This window comes from Ursus maritimus, unplaced genomic scaffold, assembly GCF_017311325.1.
Source record: "Ursus maritimus isolate PB19 unplaced genomic scaffold, ASM1731132v1 scaffold_36, whole genome shotgun sequence".
Lineage (NCBI taxonomy): Eukaryota > Metazoa > Chordata > Mammalia > Carnivora > Ursidae > Ursus > Ursus maritimus.
In genome coordinates, this window is record NW_024426230.1 from 6876419 (window position 1) to 6895095 (window position 18677).

An 18677-nucleotide genomic window follows, 5' to 3' on the forward strand; every position below is an offset into this window, starting at 1 on the left:
CTAAATATAATTTCTTCTTGGACTCAGACCTTGATATATCCACTTGCATACCATCCTTTTAAAAAATAATTAAACTGATTGTGATAAAACATTAAGGATTAAAAACTCCTTTCTTGGGGAGCCTGGGTGGCACAGCGGTTGAGTGTCTGCCTTCGGCTCAGGGCATGATCCCAGCGTTATGGGATCGAGCCCCACATCAGGCTCCTCTGCTATGAGCCTGCTTCTTCCTCTCCCACTCCCCCTGCTTGTGTTCCCTCTCTCGCGGGCTGTCTCTGTCTCTGTCGAATAAATAAATAAAACCTTTAAAAAAAAAATTTTTAAAAACTCCTTTCTTAAAAAAAAGTTATACTCATCTTCAGGCAGTCCTTGTTGTATGCCTTACTATGCCAACTACAACCTCTGTGTGTGTGTGTGAGTGTGTGTGTGTGATGTCACTTTGCATGGTTCTGTGGTACCTGGCTTCAGGATACAATTTCAATATGCACGCATTTCAGTTATGCTACCGGGTAAAGTGTGTGCTGACTGTATTCTGTTCTATTCTCAACCTGTCTTTTCAATTTCCTAGAAAAACCTACGGGCTTTCTGTAGTTCAATAGGTTGGAGTGTGAGCTAAATTCCGACCTGAGCATTCTCATAGAGTCAATACAAATAATTGTCTGATATCAACCTACTAGCATTATGTTGGTTTGTAAAAGATGGTGAAGCCCATTCCTATTGTCAGGTAGAGTTAGTACCTACCTCAAAGCCAGGACTCACAGGAGACTGAAACATGAAGTTGTAAGAGCAAAAAGCAGGCAAAGGTGCAGAATAAAGGGGAAAAAAGACAAGAAAATGGTGTTATTTGAAGAAAGCAAGGCATGTTATCAATAATGTTTTATATAGATGCATTTTTCAAGCAAGATGTTACACTAATCAGCCTTTACGGCCACAGAGACATCTGAGCTAGAAACTACTCTTTAACATGTAAGTAGAATTATGGACACTAAGTCAAAATTGCAAAAACACAGTTTACAATTGTGAGTTGATAGAGGTAAAATTTAAAAAAAAATCTACTTGTTACGGTGTCAGTGATGAAAAACAGCTCTTTCACCTTGTTGAAAATAAATTATAGTCAAAATGAAGCATTTTTGACCTTTACGGGAAAGATTAGATTTTCTTCACAATAATTCATCCTCTCAATGGGAAAAGAATGAAAAAGGTCATCAAAGTAATCAAATGTTACATAGTTGTTATCTGCCTGTAGGCAAGAATAAGCTGATGAATAATCAGTATTAGTCAGTGGTTTACAAACCTGGAAAGTCCAACAGCAGGTTAGAGTTTTAATGAGAGAAATATGCCTACAGTGCATTCTTTGCTCATTTTTAAGTCTTTGTTGCATATCATTGTTTTCTGTCTGATTTCATTCAAGGTTGAAGTATAATTCAAAAGTAGAAAGGTTATTCTGAAAAATTGTTTTAAGAGGAATATCAATGAAAAATATTAGAAACATCTTGGTTAAGTAGACAATACATATCTCCTGTATTTACACTGAATATGTTCTTTTCATCCCAAATTAAAACTAAAATATAGCTGACTCTTTTTCTTAATAGAAATGCATGGCCATTGTTCTCTGAACCCCCATATTCTATTCTGCAATGTATAGTCTACCATCAGAGACATGGGGAAGTAGTGTACATTTAGACTGAGGTTCTGCCAAGATTAACTGTAACCCAATAATACCTGCTACATTTCTGGATTGACATGAAACATGTGCAGAACTCAGGGTTAACAACTGCTCATTTGAACAGATCCAAACAGACTTTTGGGGATGTTAGGGAAGAAGAACTTCCTCTGACTTATGGTCCTTCTAGCTAGACTTAGAAGCAAACCTGAGACAGATTAACAGGAGAAAATCAAATTTAATAGGTGTACATATGGGGAATCCACACAGACATGAAATTCCAAAAACAATGAGGCGACATGAAGCTTATGAGTTAATGAGAGGGGCAGGGTCTGAGGATACGTAGGGGAAGAAGATCTTTAGCAAGAAGGTGAAGGGAGATGTTTGGAAAAACAAAGCTGCCCTATTATGCAGATAAGTTCCTTAGGTAAAGAAGAGCCTCTATTAATAACTCTCTTCCTGTTACAGGCTCTCTTTTCCAATGTAAATTTAGGCAGTTGTGGGGGAGGCAGAGAGTTTTTCCTGCATCTGCTGGGTTTTGATTGCTTTTAACTCAAAATAATCTTTTGCCAAAGTGGCCCATCTTAGGACAGCTTTCCCTGTGCCCCTACAAGGCAAAATTATAACTCTGTTTGTATGTAATTTATGGAACATTTTCATACAGAGATGGCAAAGCTTTCTCTTTGGGAGAGGAAATCGATCAATTTTCTCAATTTCCCAAATAAGGTATTATCGTTATCCTTGTGAACATATATGATATGTAAAGTTCATGATTTTCCTCCCATTTGCAAGCTCTGAATACCTTTACACCAAGCTCTCATCAGCATTCAGTTTCGGCTGAATGCATTCAGCTCATGATTATTTGATGATGATCTATACAACATATGTTCACTTATTCCTCTAAGTTACCGTTTCTCAAAGTGCATTTTTTCCCCCATAGGATATCCTTAGGTTTTATGAGAAAAAGGGATTCCATATTTGAGTCAATATAGAAAAACGTATTTCATTATTCCAAGACTTCTGAGACCCGTAATTATGCTTAGTAAATATTACGATGTCTAATATATGGGTGGACTGAGAAGAACTTCCCAGTATTATCTGACGAGGAAATTTTTTTTTCGCAGAATATTTGATAGGACCATTACTTTAGAGAAAAAAATTCGGGGGAACACAGACTCTTTCTACTTTGCTATCAAGGTAGAATCACCAGCAATGTATGGTACCACCTATTCCTTTAGTAGTTGGCTGTAACATTATGCTATAGCTTTGTTTTTATTTTTGTTTTCCCCTTGAAGGAAGATCACCTGAATTACAGTTTTTCATCTGTAGTGAAAACTACTGTAGAAAACAATGGCAATTATGCAAATTATATGCATATTAGGATGATGTGACACATTACTTTTCATTTTGCACCCCAAGAATTTGTTTCCCATTATTAAATAATAAAATTCCTATAACCCCATTTTCATTAACTGATAAGAATTTCAGAACTAAATTTAATTATTAATTATTCTGACATAATATTTTATTCTTTTCTCACATGACCTGTCATGAAGAAACCTAATAACTTTATAACTATTTATTTGTTTCTAGCTTTTAGCTATTATGAATAAAGATACAAACATGTTTGTAATAATACCATTCACATGGCACCCCCTCAAAATGAAATACTTAGGTATAAATCTAACCAAATATGTACAAGATCTGCATGAGGAAAACTATAAAATTCTAATGAAAGGAATAAAATAAGAACTAAATAATGGAGAAACATTCTATGTTCATGGATAGGAAAATTTAATATCGTAAAGATGTCAGTTCTTCTCACCTTAATCAACAGATTCAATGCAATCCCAATCAAAATCCTAGCAAGTTATTTTATGGACATCAACAAACTGATTCTAAAGTTTAGAGGGAAAGGAAAAAGATCCAGAATAGCCAACATAATATTAAAGGAGAAGAACATAATTGGAGGACTGATGTTACCTGACTTCAAGACTTATTATAAAGCTACAATAATCAAGACAGTGTGGTACTGGTGAAAGAAGAGATAAACAGATCAATGGATCAGATTAATGAGCCCCCAAATAGCCCTTTGTAAGTAGAGTTAACTGATCTCAGACAAAAAAAAGACAAAGGCAATACAATTTACAAAAGTAGTTTCCTCAACAAATGGTGCTAGAACAACTAAACTTCACATAAAAAAAAAAAATCTAGACACATGCCTTCAGAAAAATTAACTTTAAATGGCTCATAGACTTTAATGTAAAACACAATAATACTCTAACAATCTTAGAAGATAACATAGGATAAAACCTGCATGACTTTGGATATGGTGATACCTTTTGAGATATAACACTGAAGTCACATTCATGAAAGAAACAACTGATAAGCTGCATTTCATTAAAATTAAAAACTGCTCTGCAAAAGATACTGTCAAGAGGATTAAAAGACAAGCCCCAGACTGGGAGACAATATTTGCAAAATGTTTGCAAAAGACACATCTAATAAAAGATTATTAACCTAAAATACACCAAGAACTCTTAAAACTCAACAATAAGAAAACAAACAACTTAATTTTAAAACTGGGCTAAAAACCTTAACAGACACCTTATAAAGATATAAGCCGGCTTGGCTGGCTGGCTCAGTCAGTAGAGCATGAGACTCTTGATTTCAGGGCTGTAAGTTTGACACCCATGTTGGGCATAGAGTTTACTTAAAAATAAAGACCTTTAAACAACAAAAAAAGGAGATCTAAGCAGATAGCAAATAAACATATGAAAAGAAGCTCACATCATATATGTCATCAAGAAAATGCAACTTTAAATAATGAAATACCACTATTCACCTATCAGAATGGCCAAAGTCCAGAACACTGACAACACCTAATGCTAACAAGGATGTGGAGCAACAGGAACTCTCATTCATTGCTGGTGGGAATGCAAAATGGTACAGCCACTCTGGAACACAGTTTGGTGATTTCTTACAAAACTTAACATACTCTTACCTTATGATCTAGCAATCGAGCTTTTTGATACTTACTCAGAAGAGTTGAAAACTTATGTCTACACAAAAACCTGTACATGGATGTTTATAGTAGCCTTATTCATAATTGCCAAAACTTAGAAGCAACCAAGATGTCCTGTGTTAGGTGCGTGGATAAATAAACTGTGGATACCTGGACAATGGAGTATTACTCTATGCTAAAAGGAAAGAGTTGGCAGGCCATGAAAAGACATGGAGGAAACTTAAATGCATATTACTAAGTAAAAAAACCCAATTTGGAAAGGCTACATACTATATGATTCCAACTATATGACATTCTGGAAAAGCCAAAACTATGGAGAAAGTAAAAGGAACTGGTTAGCAGGGATTGGGTGAAAGTGAAGAGGGAAGAACAGGTGAAACACAGAAGATTTTTAGGGCAGTGAAAATACTTTATATGATACCATAATGATGAATATACAATTATACATTTGCCCAAAGCCAAAGAATGTACAAGATTGAACACTAAAGTGGGACTTCAGTTGATTTTGATGTGTTAGTGTACGTTCATCAGTATTAACAAAAGTACTACTCTGACGAGTGATGTTGATAATGAGAGAAGCAATGCACGTGTGGGGGCAGGTGGTAGATGGGAAATCTCTGTACCTTCCTTTCAATTTTGCTGAGAACCTAAAATTGCTCTAAAAAATCAAGTCTAAAAAAATTTAAAAGCAAGAAGCAAACAAACAAAAATGCTTGTACATATCTTTCTATACGTGTCTATACACATTTCTTTTGAATATAAACCTAGGAGTAGACTGTGGAATCACATAATATGCATATGTTCAGCTTTAGAAGATAAATGCCAACCAGTTGTCCAAAGCTGTTGAACCAATTTATACCCACACAGTAGTAGTATATGTGAGTTCCAGTTCCTCAGTAGCTTCATCAAAACTTGTTATTATCAGGGTTTCTTTCAGTGTTAGACATTCTGGTGTGGACCTATTTCACTGTGGATTTAACTTTAGATTCCTTGATAACTAATGACGTAAAGTACATTTACGTGTTTCTTGGCTGTGCTCTTTTATAAAGTGCTGCTCAAGTATTTTTCCCTGTATCTTAAATGGAATTGTCTGTCTTCTAAATTTTTGTAGGTGTTCTTTATATGTTCTGGGTATGAGTCTTTTATAACATGGATACATTGAAAATATCTTTTCCCTTTCTTTCTTTTTTTTTTTTTAAAGATTTTATTTATTCACTTGAGAGAGAGAGAGTGCACAAGCAGAGGGAGAGGGAGAAGCAGAACCCTCCCACCCCCCCACCCCCTGCCGCCCCGAGCTGGGAGCCTGATGTGGGACTCAATCCCAGGACTCTGGGATCATGACCTGAGCTGAAAGTAGACACTCAATCAACTGAGCCACCCAGGCGCCCCCAAAAATATCTTTTCCCATTCACTGACCTGCTTTCCGCTCAGTGGTATTTTTTGCTGAAAACAATTTCTTGATTTTAATGATGTCCAATTTATCAATCTTTTCCCTTTGACATCAGTGATTTGAGTCCTGTTTAAAAAAGCTTTTCCAACCCCAATTTCTTGTACATATTCTTCTATGTTGTCTCCTAGAGGCTCCCAACTACCTTGAATTAATCTTATATATGGTGTAAGGCAGGGTCAGGATTCATGTTTTCTATATAGATATCCAATTGGTTTTAGGAATATGTGTTGAAAAGACCATCCTTTTCTCACAGCAGTGATATCCTTGTCAGAAATCAGTTGGCTTACACACACATACAGGTAGTTTGTAGACTCTCTTCATTCTGTTTGATTGGTTTATTGTTCTGCTCCTGTATAATACCACCTCGTTTTTTAATACTTAAACCTTGAGCAATACTACATTGTCTTAACTGTGGTTTATAATATGGAAATTCTCCAGCATGGTTCTACCTCAGGGGTTCTCACACTCATTATGACTGAGATTTGGGGCCGGATACTTCTTCGCTGTGGGGGCCTGTCTTGTGCACTGACCTCTCTGTGATTTCCTTCCTTCTGAGACATTGGTCTCTCAAATCCTGACTGCTTTGGTTGCTCTTGGGTACCTTCAAATATTATTTTGTTCTGTTTTCTTTTGTTATATTTTATTCAGCTTTTATAATTGCCCTTATAGGACAGTTGATCAGATATAAGCTTCTTCATAGTTCTGAAAGAGATTATTAACTTTTTGCCTAAGACTAAGTCTTGTATAACATGGTTTCAACTGGTTTTGACTCTTCCCAAATACGACAAGAACATTTGTAAATAAAAATAAAAAGATGAAAAGAATAAATAAAAAGATGAGTAAAGCATAGGGAAATGATAGTATCATTTAATCCTGACTTCTGCAATTTTCTTAAATGTCTATAAAATTGATATAATTTTAGTAAGTATACTTATGTATAATGATAGAATATATTAATATATCCTACTTAAGAACCTTCTCATTTCCTTCTAATACTGGTGATGGTTTACAAAAAGGTATACACCCCTGCTGAGCTGTTATGCCATAAATTGACTGCATTTTGGGTCTTCTTAAAAGATGGACTGCTTCATGGTTATAATGAATACAGTTTACTGCCAAAATTGATGACAGATAAAGCCTGTCATAAATCTATGTTGCTGAACTTTTTTTTTCTTTTTTCTTTTTTTTTTTTTTAATAATGAATTTTTATTATATTATGTTAGTCACCATACAGTACATCCCCAGTTTTCGATGTAAGGCTCGATGATTCATTAGTTGTGTATAACACCCAGTGCACCATGCAATATGTGCCCTCCTTACTACCCATCACCAGTCTATCCCATTCCCCCACCCCCCCTCCCCTCTGTAGCCCTCAGTTTGTTTCTCATAGTCCATAGTCTCTCATTGAACTTTTTTTTTTTCTATCTTAGCAGCAATATGGAAATCTGAGATTCAATTTATGTGCCAAAAATGAATAAATTAATAGAATTACCAGTGTCTTCATCTGTATGTGAAATGGTGATTTTATAGTCAAAATAAGCCATCAAGTATTGACAGGAAAAATCATTTTCTTATGTTTGAGAGAAAAATCTATATACTTGTCATGGCAGACTCGCAACATGGATGATATAATGGGATTAATAAGCAATACCATCTTTATATCTTGGTCATTGCCTTTTTCAGAAATGGAAAAATATCTTTAATTATATATATAACTAAAAGGCTTTATTATTATTTCCATAATATTACTTTTGATTAGGCATTCACTATAAATTTTAAATTGTAATTACTGACCTTTTATGTCTTAACCAGGGATAAAGAAAAACATATTCACTGTACTCCAAAATGCCTGGGTAGAGCAAGGTGGTTTTGTCCCTACATAAAGTAGCCAAGGCATGACCATGACCCAAGACAACCAGAAAATACGTGCCCTCCTCAAAGTGGGCCAGTGTTGGGTTCCTTTCTCAGGTGTTGGATAAAACAAGAAATAAACAGGTATACCATGAGGGCACAAAGAGCTCTGATACATACAAAACATGACTTTGAGAGCCAGTGTGTCAAATAGTGTCAGAAACATGATTTCCAAAGGCATTTCTCATTTAAAGGTTACCTGTTGGGCATTTTATACAAGGTAATGACAGTTTATGATGATAATATTCTTTAAAGTATTTTATGGCTCCAATGTTTTCTCACCTCACAAATATCTGATTGGGTCACAATCTTATAAGCCTCCTTGACAGTCATGGTTAAAATCTGATTTTAAAAAATATATTAAAAAAGAACATTTTAAGCATTCTACTATAAAAATTTCCATTCAGCAATAAAGCACTAATGAATTTCAACATTTCATGTAAAATATAGCTTGTAATCAAGTAATTCAAATGATGAAATAATTATTTAATTTGTTTAAATAAAGCAATTAAATACTTTGATTTAAGAACCCATGTTAAAGACTATAGTTATGTAACCTAAATTATATTTACATATAAATTATATATATTTATAAATATATACATGCATATAATTTAAATATGTAATTCAATTTATACTTACAAAATGTAAATTATATATGTAATGTCATATTATTTATATGGATGTATGTGTATATATATGTATAAATGTGTACACATGTATATGTGTATATATTATAAAAAGTTGAGATAGATCTAAAAGAAGAATCTTTAGCATTAATCATCCAGATTCTGATCTATTTTAATAATGAATGGCTTTAGAGTTTTAGATTTCTTGTGGGATGTTAAATAATTTTTAAAGAACTTTTCTTGGTAAAACTGAAAACAATATACAATTAATTTACAATTTTGTTTCTTAAACTTATTTTTAAGTATTCTATAAACACTGTCTCAGTGACTAACCTAAAAGCAAGAATAACTGCAATAACTTGAAAAATCACTACCTATAAAAATTCAAACTAAATCAAGGAATTTTGGAACTGGGAAGCTGACATGAGTTATTTGAAAAAGTAAATAGCTTTTGATTTAAGCACCTTTCAGTTAGAGTATCACTACTTCCAATTAATGCAATATTACGGAATAATATCACACACATACATTCTGAATAGTCACCAAACATAACGTATTCTTCTAGTTAATGGCAGGATTAAGTACTTGCCTTCCCCCAACAGGTTTACGTCATGAAAGACTGAAAACACAACAAAGTCTCAAAAGAAAGTCTTGGGAGAACAGACTATGACATTTTCTATTTACCAAAATGAGCATGCATTTGGGCTATATGTCTGTTTTTTGCTGTCACAAAATTTAAGTGATATAAAGATAACCATAAAATATTTTCCAAACAAGGGACTAATTGATACACCTATTTTAGAGATGTCTTCAAAATGTATTGCCCCCTCCACTCCAAGAAGGATGAATTTAACTTTAATGTTGTAATAATTTTTAATGTTTTTCATTAATTGATTTTGACGATAGCTAGATTATAGAAATTCTTTGTAAAATTCTTTGAGAGGAGGGAGTAAATATGGGAAATTTAATGTTTCACACTGTTAGCTTATGTTCTTATTTTAAATAACTCACATAATTACCACAATTTTTAGTTGGTTTTGAATGTTTGGAAAATCCAAATTTAACTGTCTTAAAGAAGAATATTTAAGTCATATCCATAAGATAAGTATTTTAAAGATAATGGAAATATTTAACGTATTCAAGTCCTATTTTTCTCTCAGCATTTGTCAATCAGCGTCACCCTGACAATATCCCAGAATGTATGCCAGTGATGCCAAGATATTAAAGACTTCCCTATTTTCATAAGAGCAAATTTAAAATTTTCTCCCAGAATAAATATTCAGCTACATCACAAAGTAATCTGATAATCTTCAGAGAAGAACTACTTTTATCTCTGGTTTCCAAAATTTGACAAACTATGCTGTGCGATATTCACACATTAGTTTGTGCTGCTCTGGCCCTATGACCACGATGATACCTCACATATTTCTAATTGCATGAAGCTCACGGATAAAAGCAAACTCAAAGCTGTTGGATATCTGATGAAGTACTGACCAATCTACAGCACAGGCCCTGAAGAAACCTAGTCATTAACACCCTGGCTGTGTGCTCCCTAACAGGGCACTGTCTTGATTGACACTGCTATCACATTGTCCCACAGATTTCTCATATAAATGGATAAATGGGTAAACAGGAGGCTGTACCAGAAGGGGCTCGTCAGGGGCGCTGGTGGAGAGCTCAGCAGACGCCGTGCGGACGGTGCTGAGCCCAGTGAGGGAAACGTTGGAGAGCCTTCTCCTCCGCACGCCACTGCAGTTGTTGGGGATTTTAAATGCACATCTCTTATGGTAATTCAGACCGCATCCTGGAAAGAGAAAGTAAAAATGATTTTTTTCAACCATAAATTAAAAGCTCTTCTAGTATTAAATTATGCATTTTCAAAAATAGTACCGTTTCTTGAGGCTATTTGGAAATTCAAATTTTCTCTTGAGCTCCTTCTGATTTCTTTTCACATTTTGTAAATAGGGTGGGTTTTGAATTCTGATTCTATTGGACAAGCTCAGCAACTACTCTAGTTATCATTTTTTAAAAATGTTCTTTGGTATAATGGACTTGGGCTCTGAGGAATCCGGCAACAAAAACCCAAAGAGCTCACCTGAGGCATCTTTAACTGCCACAAGTTCTAATGTGAGTCGATGCATAAAGGACAGTTAATCACACTGCATCACAACTTTTGAACTACATTGATTTGAATCCTGGTTCCACATTTTTTTTGTCCACATGACCTTGCGTACCTCAGTTTTGCTGTCTATAAAATAGGGATAATAACTACTTTGTAGAATTGTTAAGAAAATATGTAAAATACCTTACGTGGTATTTTCCACATGGTAGATAATTAGGAAGGCACCATTTTCTTTTCAATATTCCCACTACTCACTTTTCACATGAGAAACATGGGTACAAACTCCAGTCTGCCACTCTACAGCTAAATGACCTTGCGTGGTGTGATTAACTTCCTAAACCTCTGCTCATTTCAACAAACATCTATTGAATGCTTACTAATCCAAATTCTGACTTAAGAAGCAAATATTATTTTTAGTTTGTTGCCAAAATAACAGAAAAGAAACAAATCTACAAAATACAAGGGATACGATATAAGTGTCAAGTTTCCCAGATCAGAGCAAATATGCTGAAGACAGGAAATGTAAAGAAATGAACAGAACAGAATCCATGCACCCAAAAAATTGCTGCAAGACAACTGAGGGAAAGAAGACATTATTGGAGAGGGCACAACATAAGCAGATAGTGTGTACGTTCCTGCATGTGATCGACTTGATTGGGGAAGGAAAGACCTTACCTTCACATTTAAGGCCTTGACGCACCAACCCCCACAGCATTTCTCCACAGTGATCACAGAAAGCTGGAGCTCTGTATGAATGAACAAAAAGAGCGTGGGGACGAATCTGAAAGTCTTCAAAGGTGGCAGAAGCTGTAGAAATAGTAACATTGGAAAATAAGTCAAACGGATACTCTGATCTGTAGATAATTAGTATACAGGATAATTAATATGCAAGTATGGATATAACTCTCTGGGCAAATCAGGAAAGATAAGATGCAACACTGCTTGGCATTAGCAGTGAGACTCCATTTTTTCTACCCACAGCTTTACCGCTGGTGGCCCCGCATAGCGTCTCTCACCTCTTCTTGCTAGTCAAAGTTTCAGGGCATTTTGGGAATAGGTAAAAAGTAGAAGAAAGAATGAATGTGAAAGGATAGTTCAATCAGATTTACAAACACCTGATGTTACTTAAAAATATTTTGCTTTTTCTTCCCCAGAAAGGCAGTCATAAATATTAAAGAAAAAAAAAAAAGCTGATAGATTGAATTTGACAGATCAGAAGATAAGATACTTGAATATGACCATGAAGAGGTACTGCTGGAAGACAGATAAGAAATCTGAGCAGCCTCTTCTTGGGGAGAAAGAGTTGTTTGAACTCTTAAGGCAATATAACCAAGCATTTATTATGACCTAAAAATAACTAAGCAGCCTCTTTAATAATATGTAAGAGGGACTTAAATACACACACTGGTGAATTCCAGTCCGCTCCTTGAGAAATAACACTTTAGCAAATCATACTCACAACGTAGGGTACTTTTTGTTATCACATATTGTTACTTATTCTATATGGTACTGCTGCAAAGTATTGAAATTCATTACTTTTTAAATTGTATTTTTCCAAATGACATTTTTAATTGTGTTATAAAAGTAGTTTATGCTTTTTGTTGTTGTTCAAGTCAAGAAAGACACAGGGAATTGAAAGTAAAATATCACCCACCCTCCCCAAATTCTAATGGGCAGGGGGTATATCTTTCTAGATTTATTTGCATAGGTAGGCTAACATTGAGCTTACCCAGGACAGTCGAGAGACTGCTGAGCTGGGAGTGACGCCTCACCTAATCATCATGAGCCTCAGTTTCTCAGACATAAAAAGAGAAGATCTGACTGATCGTTAACTTCTCCAAGCCCTAAGAGTTTACACTTCCAATAAAGGTAGGACCATATGCACTTGATTTCATATGGTTTTATTCAAAGAGAATTTGGTGGGCGGGGGGAGAAACTTAGGCCTTAAATATAGTGTTCTAGTCTGCCTCTCTGCCTTCTGGTTGCCTTCTTGCCTTAATTTTTCAACACACCTTTGTTAAGTACCTTCAGTGTTGTCAATGGTACCAATGGGGATAAAGATCTAAAGATGAGTAGGACATCTCTACAGAGCCTACCAAACTAGCAAGGAAGATAGGTAAAAACAAACAAAAACCCGCCACAGTAAGTATAAAATGACTTCCAAGATTTAGAGAAACTACAAAATGAGGCCTATGATAATACATAGAAATAAAACTATGACCCATAGGTGTTCTGGCCCCCAATTCACTGTCCTTTCCATCATACCAGCGTTAAGAGCTTATCTTCCCTATCTTCGCCCAAAGAGTTATGTCCAATAGCGCCATGCCGTGGGGAATAAATATTTGCAGTGTTCCTATTGCTGCCTGGAGAGCAGGCTATAGGCTAACAAATCACTGACCTTGTTAACTCAAGTATGCAAGGTGTAACAGAGTGCACACTGAAAATGTAGGCCATTCATCTCTGCTAGGTAGGTGTCCAAAATTATGAGGACAACTCTGAGGGTATCACATCCCTCAGGGCAACTGATAATACAGTCAACATGCAGGAAAGTGAATCACTCCCAGCAGAAAAAATATTACTGATGGTTCACAGGACATACAACGGGACCACAATAAAAGACGGAAAATTTTAATGGGTTGATTCCTCTTGGAGCCTTGAAGAAAAGCACTTTATTCCAAATTAATGTGCTTTATTGTTGAAAATCAACTTAATAAAATTATTACTTTTACTCAGTTGGAAAGATAGTTAAAATAACAAGAATAATTAGGATTTATTGAGCTCTTTACGTTGGAAAGTATGCTAAGAGATTCAAGTGTGGGAAGAAGAAACTGATCAAAGAACCACAAACAACCACGCACCAACACTGCCTACATGAAGTTCTGACTAGTGTTAGCATTCTTTATAAAAAGGATTTCAAATGAAATAAGTTTGAGAAATTGCATATCAGTAAAGGAGTATGATTTGGGTACCAATCATCTACTTTTGTGGTTTGGTCAAAACACATTTAATTTGGGGATAGTAAATTCTCTTTAAAACTGAGCTCTCTTATGGAAAAAATTTGTTTTTAATATATCAAAGAAAATAGTTTGTGCCAATCGTTAACTCCTTGCCTCTTCTTTCCCCTCCCCCTAAAAAGTCACCCCTCAGGACCAAAGAACTATGACGATACTATAATGCCAATTAGTTAATAATTACTGTAGTTTTCAAAATAAGGAACATTAGTATTTGAAAATACGAATACTAAGCTGTGCACTCAGATATTTTTGAATTAATCAGAAAACATATAAATAATTAAACTGAAGATTTTCAATGACCACACTCCTTCTCCACCCCCACCCATATATGTCAGGTAAGTTTGTTTTTTCACTTTTTGAAGGGGATTAACATTCATAAGCAGTTAGCACCCTTGACTTATGTTTAAATGCCATTTTCTAAAGTTCAATTTTAATATTCTCCTGTTAATTTTGGAATAATTAAATACATTTTTAAAATAAAACTACCAAGTGTGGGGAGGTTTTACATCCATTTGAAATCAAAGCACAACATCCATTCATTATGAATTTACCTGTTCTGCACCCTGGGGGAAATCAGCATTAGCTGAGTGTATGCATGCCATCTTGCCTAATCACAAAATTGCACTTCAGAGATAATCACTTAGCACAGGAAAACAAAGTGAATGCTGTAATTCCATTTCACTTAAGTTTTGGAATCAAAATGGACAGACAAGAGTAGGAATATTAAAGTGTCTAGAGACTCCAAGAGAGGAACAATGTGCTATCTGTCAGTTTGTCATAATCAATCAACCGACCTAAATTAAAAGCCTGTGACAGGGCTACAAACTAAGCACAATGGGCCCCTTATACTGGTATTTGTGTCTCTTTGATTTGCTCTATTCAAAGTCTATTGTTATATACCAGTGTGCAGGAGAGGAGAAAATGACATGCTTTCCTTAGTCACTGAGCATTTGAAACAGGTAATTGAGCCAAAAACTCTAAAATAATCAGTAGTTCTTTTAAGGTTCATTATGAATTGTTGCACAAAATGGAATAAACTGTTTGGTTAGCAGTACAGAAGAAATGAGGCTTCTGAAGCAAAATAAATCATCTCTGGAGGTCAAAATTATTTGCATAATAAAATAAAATAATGTCAGCTCCTCCAAGATTTTCAGTAATTTTTTTTATTGGTAATTTTGGCAATTTGGGAGAAGCATTAACTCTTTCCGGCATCAACAATTTGGGACAGATATAAGAGAAAAGGCTAACACACTGCAAGTAGCATCTCTTTCTGTTTTTCACAAGCAGTCTATGAAGTAGATATTTTGATCCCTACTTTACAAATGAGAAAACTGAGTCTCCAAGAAATTAAGGAGCTGTACTGGTAACATAGGATCTTGATTCAGACAAGTCTTCACACCTGAACCATACAAATTCTCTAAGCTGCTTTGGATCGAATTATCATATTTCTCTGCCCATTAAAACACTGCATCTTTATTTTATGAAACACTAGAAAAGATTTTTAAAAAGTGCAATTAAATATAACACACTAATCTTGTGTCATGCATCCTTATCTCAGAGACGCAAAAGATACTGGAGAGAAAAAAAGTCCATGAAATAATCATAGAATGAAATTTGTGATCAACTATCCTTTCAATATGCTTTCTGCATGGATTCCATTTTTCGAAATCCTTCTGCCTCCAAACAAATAGGAGTTAGTAACAATAATTGGTTTTTAAATTGTCACAAAATCAAAGGTAATGCATCATTAACAGCCAGTTGGAATCTAGTGTCCACATGATACCCAGTGTTGCCATATTCAATTGGTAAGTCTGTCCAAGAGCAAAACATTATGAAGTTTTTTAAAGCTGTTAAGATTTGTTGTAGATAAATCTGCCTTTTTCTTAACCTCCAGAATACTGCAAATAGCTTCTGGATGTCATTCTCACACAAATACAAAATACTCATCAGTTTTAAGGCTAAGAAACCATTATGTTCTTTAACATCCCATCATTTATCCAAACACACACATAATAGCTACACATAAATCATCCTCTGTTCCTTGAGAGCTTCCATTGGTGGAATGATGCCTCTTCACAAATCAGTCTGTTGCATTTGTGACCATCTCAAATTAGTAGAAAGATTTTGTTATCCTGAGACCCAAACACTCTTCTGTAACTTCGACATGGTCCACACATCTTTCATAAATTAGCTTGCGGAGGTCAAGTGGTCCTAATATCTTCAAGCACAGAGTTGACTGATTTTAGTTTTACTGAAGTAGCGACAACCTAAGTAATGTAGTATATGTTTGAAATAGAAAAAGGACAAGGAACAGTATCTGTTGTTGAAGGTTCAAAGTCAAAGTAAGGATGACAGATCCATAATAATAATAGTAAATGCAGAGATGGAAACACAAAAGAAAGGGTGACTAGACCTGCCTGGATCTATCAGGGAAAGCGTCCTCAAGGACAGACACTGAGTAGAACCGAAGGATGAAGTGTATTGTATTTCGAAAAATAGAGAATGGGATTAAGAGGGAACATTTTTATATAGTCTGATTTTATTTCATTATAGACAATTTATAGGATTATCTACATATTTCTTTATAATCATAATTACAGTGAGTTCTTGAGATTTCATCTTTGGTGCACTGTCAGGACAGTTATAGCAAAGGGTCTCCCAACTGTCTATGCGGCAGGTACCTGAAGGATGACAGCAGATCACTGTGATGCTATTGTGGCCCAGATATTTGACAGTGCTTGTAAAATTAAGCTTGCATATGTCTGTACTACCTCTGACCCCGCACACACACACCTTCATGTACACCCTACGGCTGGTCATTTCTTTCTGCTTCATTTGTCCCAGTCTCTCCGAGCCATGTTTGTATTAGATTCTCCCTTTGAAGAAATGAGATGGGAATTTCCACTTTTGACTCATATCTGACCAGAAAAACGTTAGTGAGGTGCAATGATGGGAACTTGGGAAGCTATGAATATCCCAGAGGTTATAGCAGCCAAGAGAAAAAAACCATAAAATGTATTTAGATATGTTGATTAGGCAGTTCAGAAAGTTCTGGGAAAATATTTTATAAGTCCATGGCCAGAGATCCTTAAAAAATATATATGGCTCCAAGAGGAATGGTCTCTCAAGCCAGATTGATAGCACAATAGCAAGTTACCCTAATTAGAAAGAAAAAGGGGTGGGAGGTACAGAAACTGACATAACGGCCCAGGGAACTCTCTGACAAGCTCATACTGAAAAAGAAAATGCATCAGCTACAGAAGGAGCAGCACAGAGTCCAGTGAAGGCAAATGGTGGTTCCCGCCAGTAAGAGCCACCCCAAGAAGACTAACAGAAAGAAAAAGCCGAAGCTTTGAAAAAGCCTGAAACAGAACAAAAGACCTTGCAGCCGTGTTATATGTGGAAAGGATAAAGCCGAGATAGTCCTGAACCATCAAGAAAACACAGCTTAATGTTAACAAACAAAATAGAAAAAGCTGAATTTTTCAGTTATAATTCTATTTTCAAACAACAAAAAATTAGAAGAACAAATATATTTGGGAAGAAAATAGAGTAGATGAACAAAGATTATCTAAGGGCTTTAAATGAACTATTTTAAATAGGCCATAATAAATTATACATGAGGGCTCAAAATTCATTCTTTTTTTTTTTTTTAAGATTTTATTTATTTATTTGACAGAGACAGCCAGCGAGAGAGGGAACACAAGCAGGGGGAGTGGGAGAGGAAGAAGCAGGCTCCTAGCCTAGGAACCTGATGTGCGGCTCGATCCCAGAATGCTGGGATCACGCCCTGAACCGGAGGCAGACGCTTAACGACTGAGCCACCCAGGTGCCCCAAAATTCATTCTTAATCTTAAAACGTCTACCACAACATTCTTCCAGAATATTCTAACAAAATCTTATTGGGCTTAATGAAATTATTCTGAAGGCCTTCTGTAAGAAAAACAGAAAATATTCTGATACAAATGGAAAAGTTTAAAAGGAGAGTAAAGAAGAAATTCAGCCCTAGTTAATATCAGAATATTCTATAAAACTATGATATTTTTATTAAAAATGTACTGGCTGTGCATAAGACAAAAGAGAGATAAAAAAGACAGGTCCTGATTGCACAGTAATCCACTCTATGTATGAATTTAAAATATGATAGAGGAAATATTATAAATCATTGCAGCAGGAGAACATTAAACAAATGATTAACAATTAGCTCCTTGGGGGAAAATATTATTTAGAAGCTCATTTCCTACATTATCGGAAATATTATATTTTTATATAATATTTATAAATTACAAATAATTTATAACTTATTTATAACTCATAAAATATATTTTATATTATTTCCTATATTACAGGAAATAGTCCTATAACATAGGAAATGGGGAAACACGGTAAATTTCCTGTTACATATGTATATACAAATATACATACACATATATATGTGTAATATTATATATGTTACACCTAATGAATAAAAAAGTTCAAATAAAACATCAACCTGAAGAAAACAGAAGTGAATGCTCCTCAAATCTAGAAAAGAAAAATGACTTCAGAAAGTAAGAGGAGCTCACAAATCTTAAGAGTGATGGAAGAAACTGAATGAGAAAGTTCATGAACATGATCAGGTAGGAAGCACTACTAGTTAACTTGCCAAAGGGTCATAATGATAGTCTCTTTTTTCAAGCATAGTTACAATAGGTTTATTTATGATAATTTTAAAAAGCTAGGTCACAGAAAGCTAATTATGTTAATACCTTCAGGTATTTAGAATATAACCACTAACATACAAGGAGAGTCCCCTATGCATTGTTAGACACCAGACATGCAGGTGGCAAGGCCTATGTTCTATTATGAAAATTGGGAAAGTCGGCA

At 35.1% G+C, this 18677-nt stretch overlaps 1 protein-coding gene across 1 annotated transcript in view; it reads right to left on the minus strand.

Annotated features, from left to right (window-relative positions):
• The window catches only part of PRKD1 (protein kinase D1), a 314111-nt gene that overhangs the window by 68526 nt on the left and 226908 nt on the right, over window positions 1-18677 (minus strand). The window contains 2 exon segments of the mRNA XM_040620799.1: window positions 10319-10479; window positions 11473-11604. Coding sequence (XP_040476733.1) covers window positions 10319-10479; window positions 11473-11604 — 293 coding nt within the window.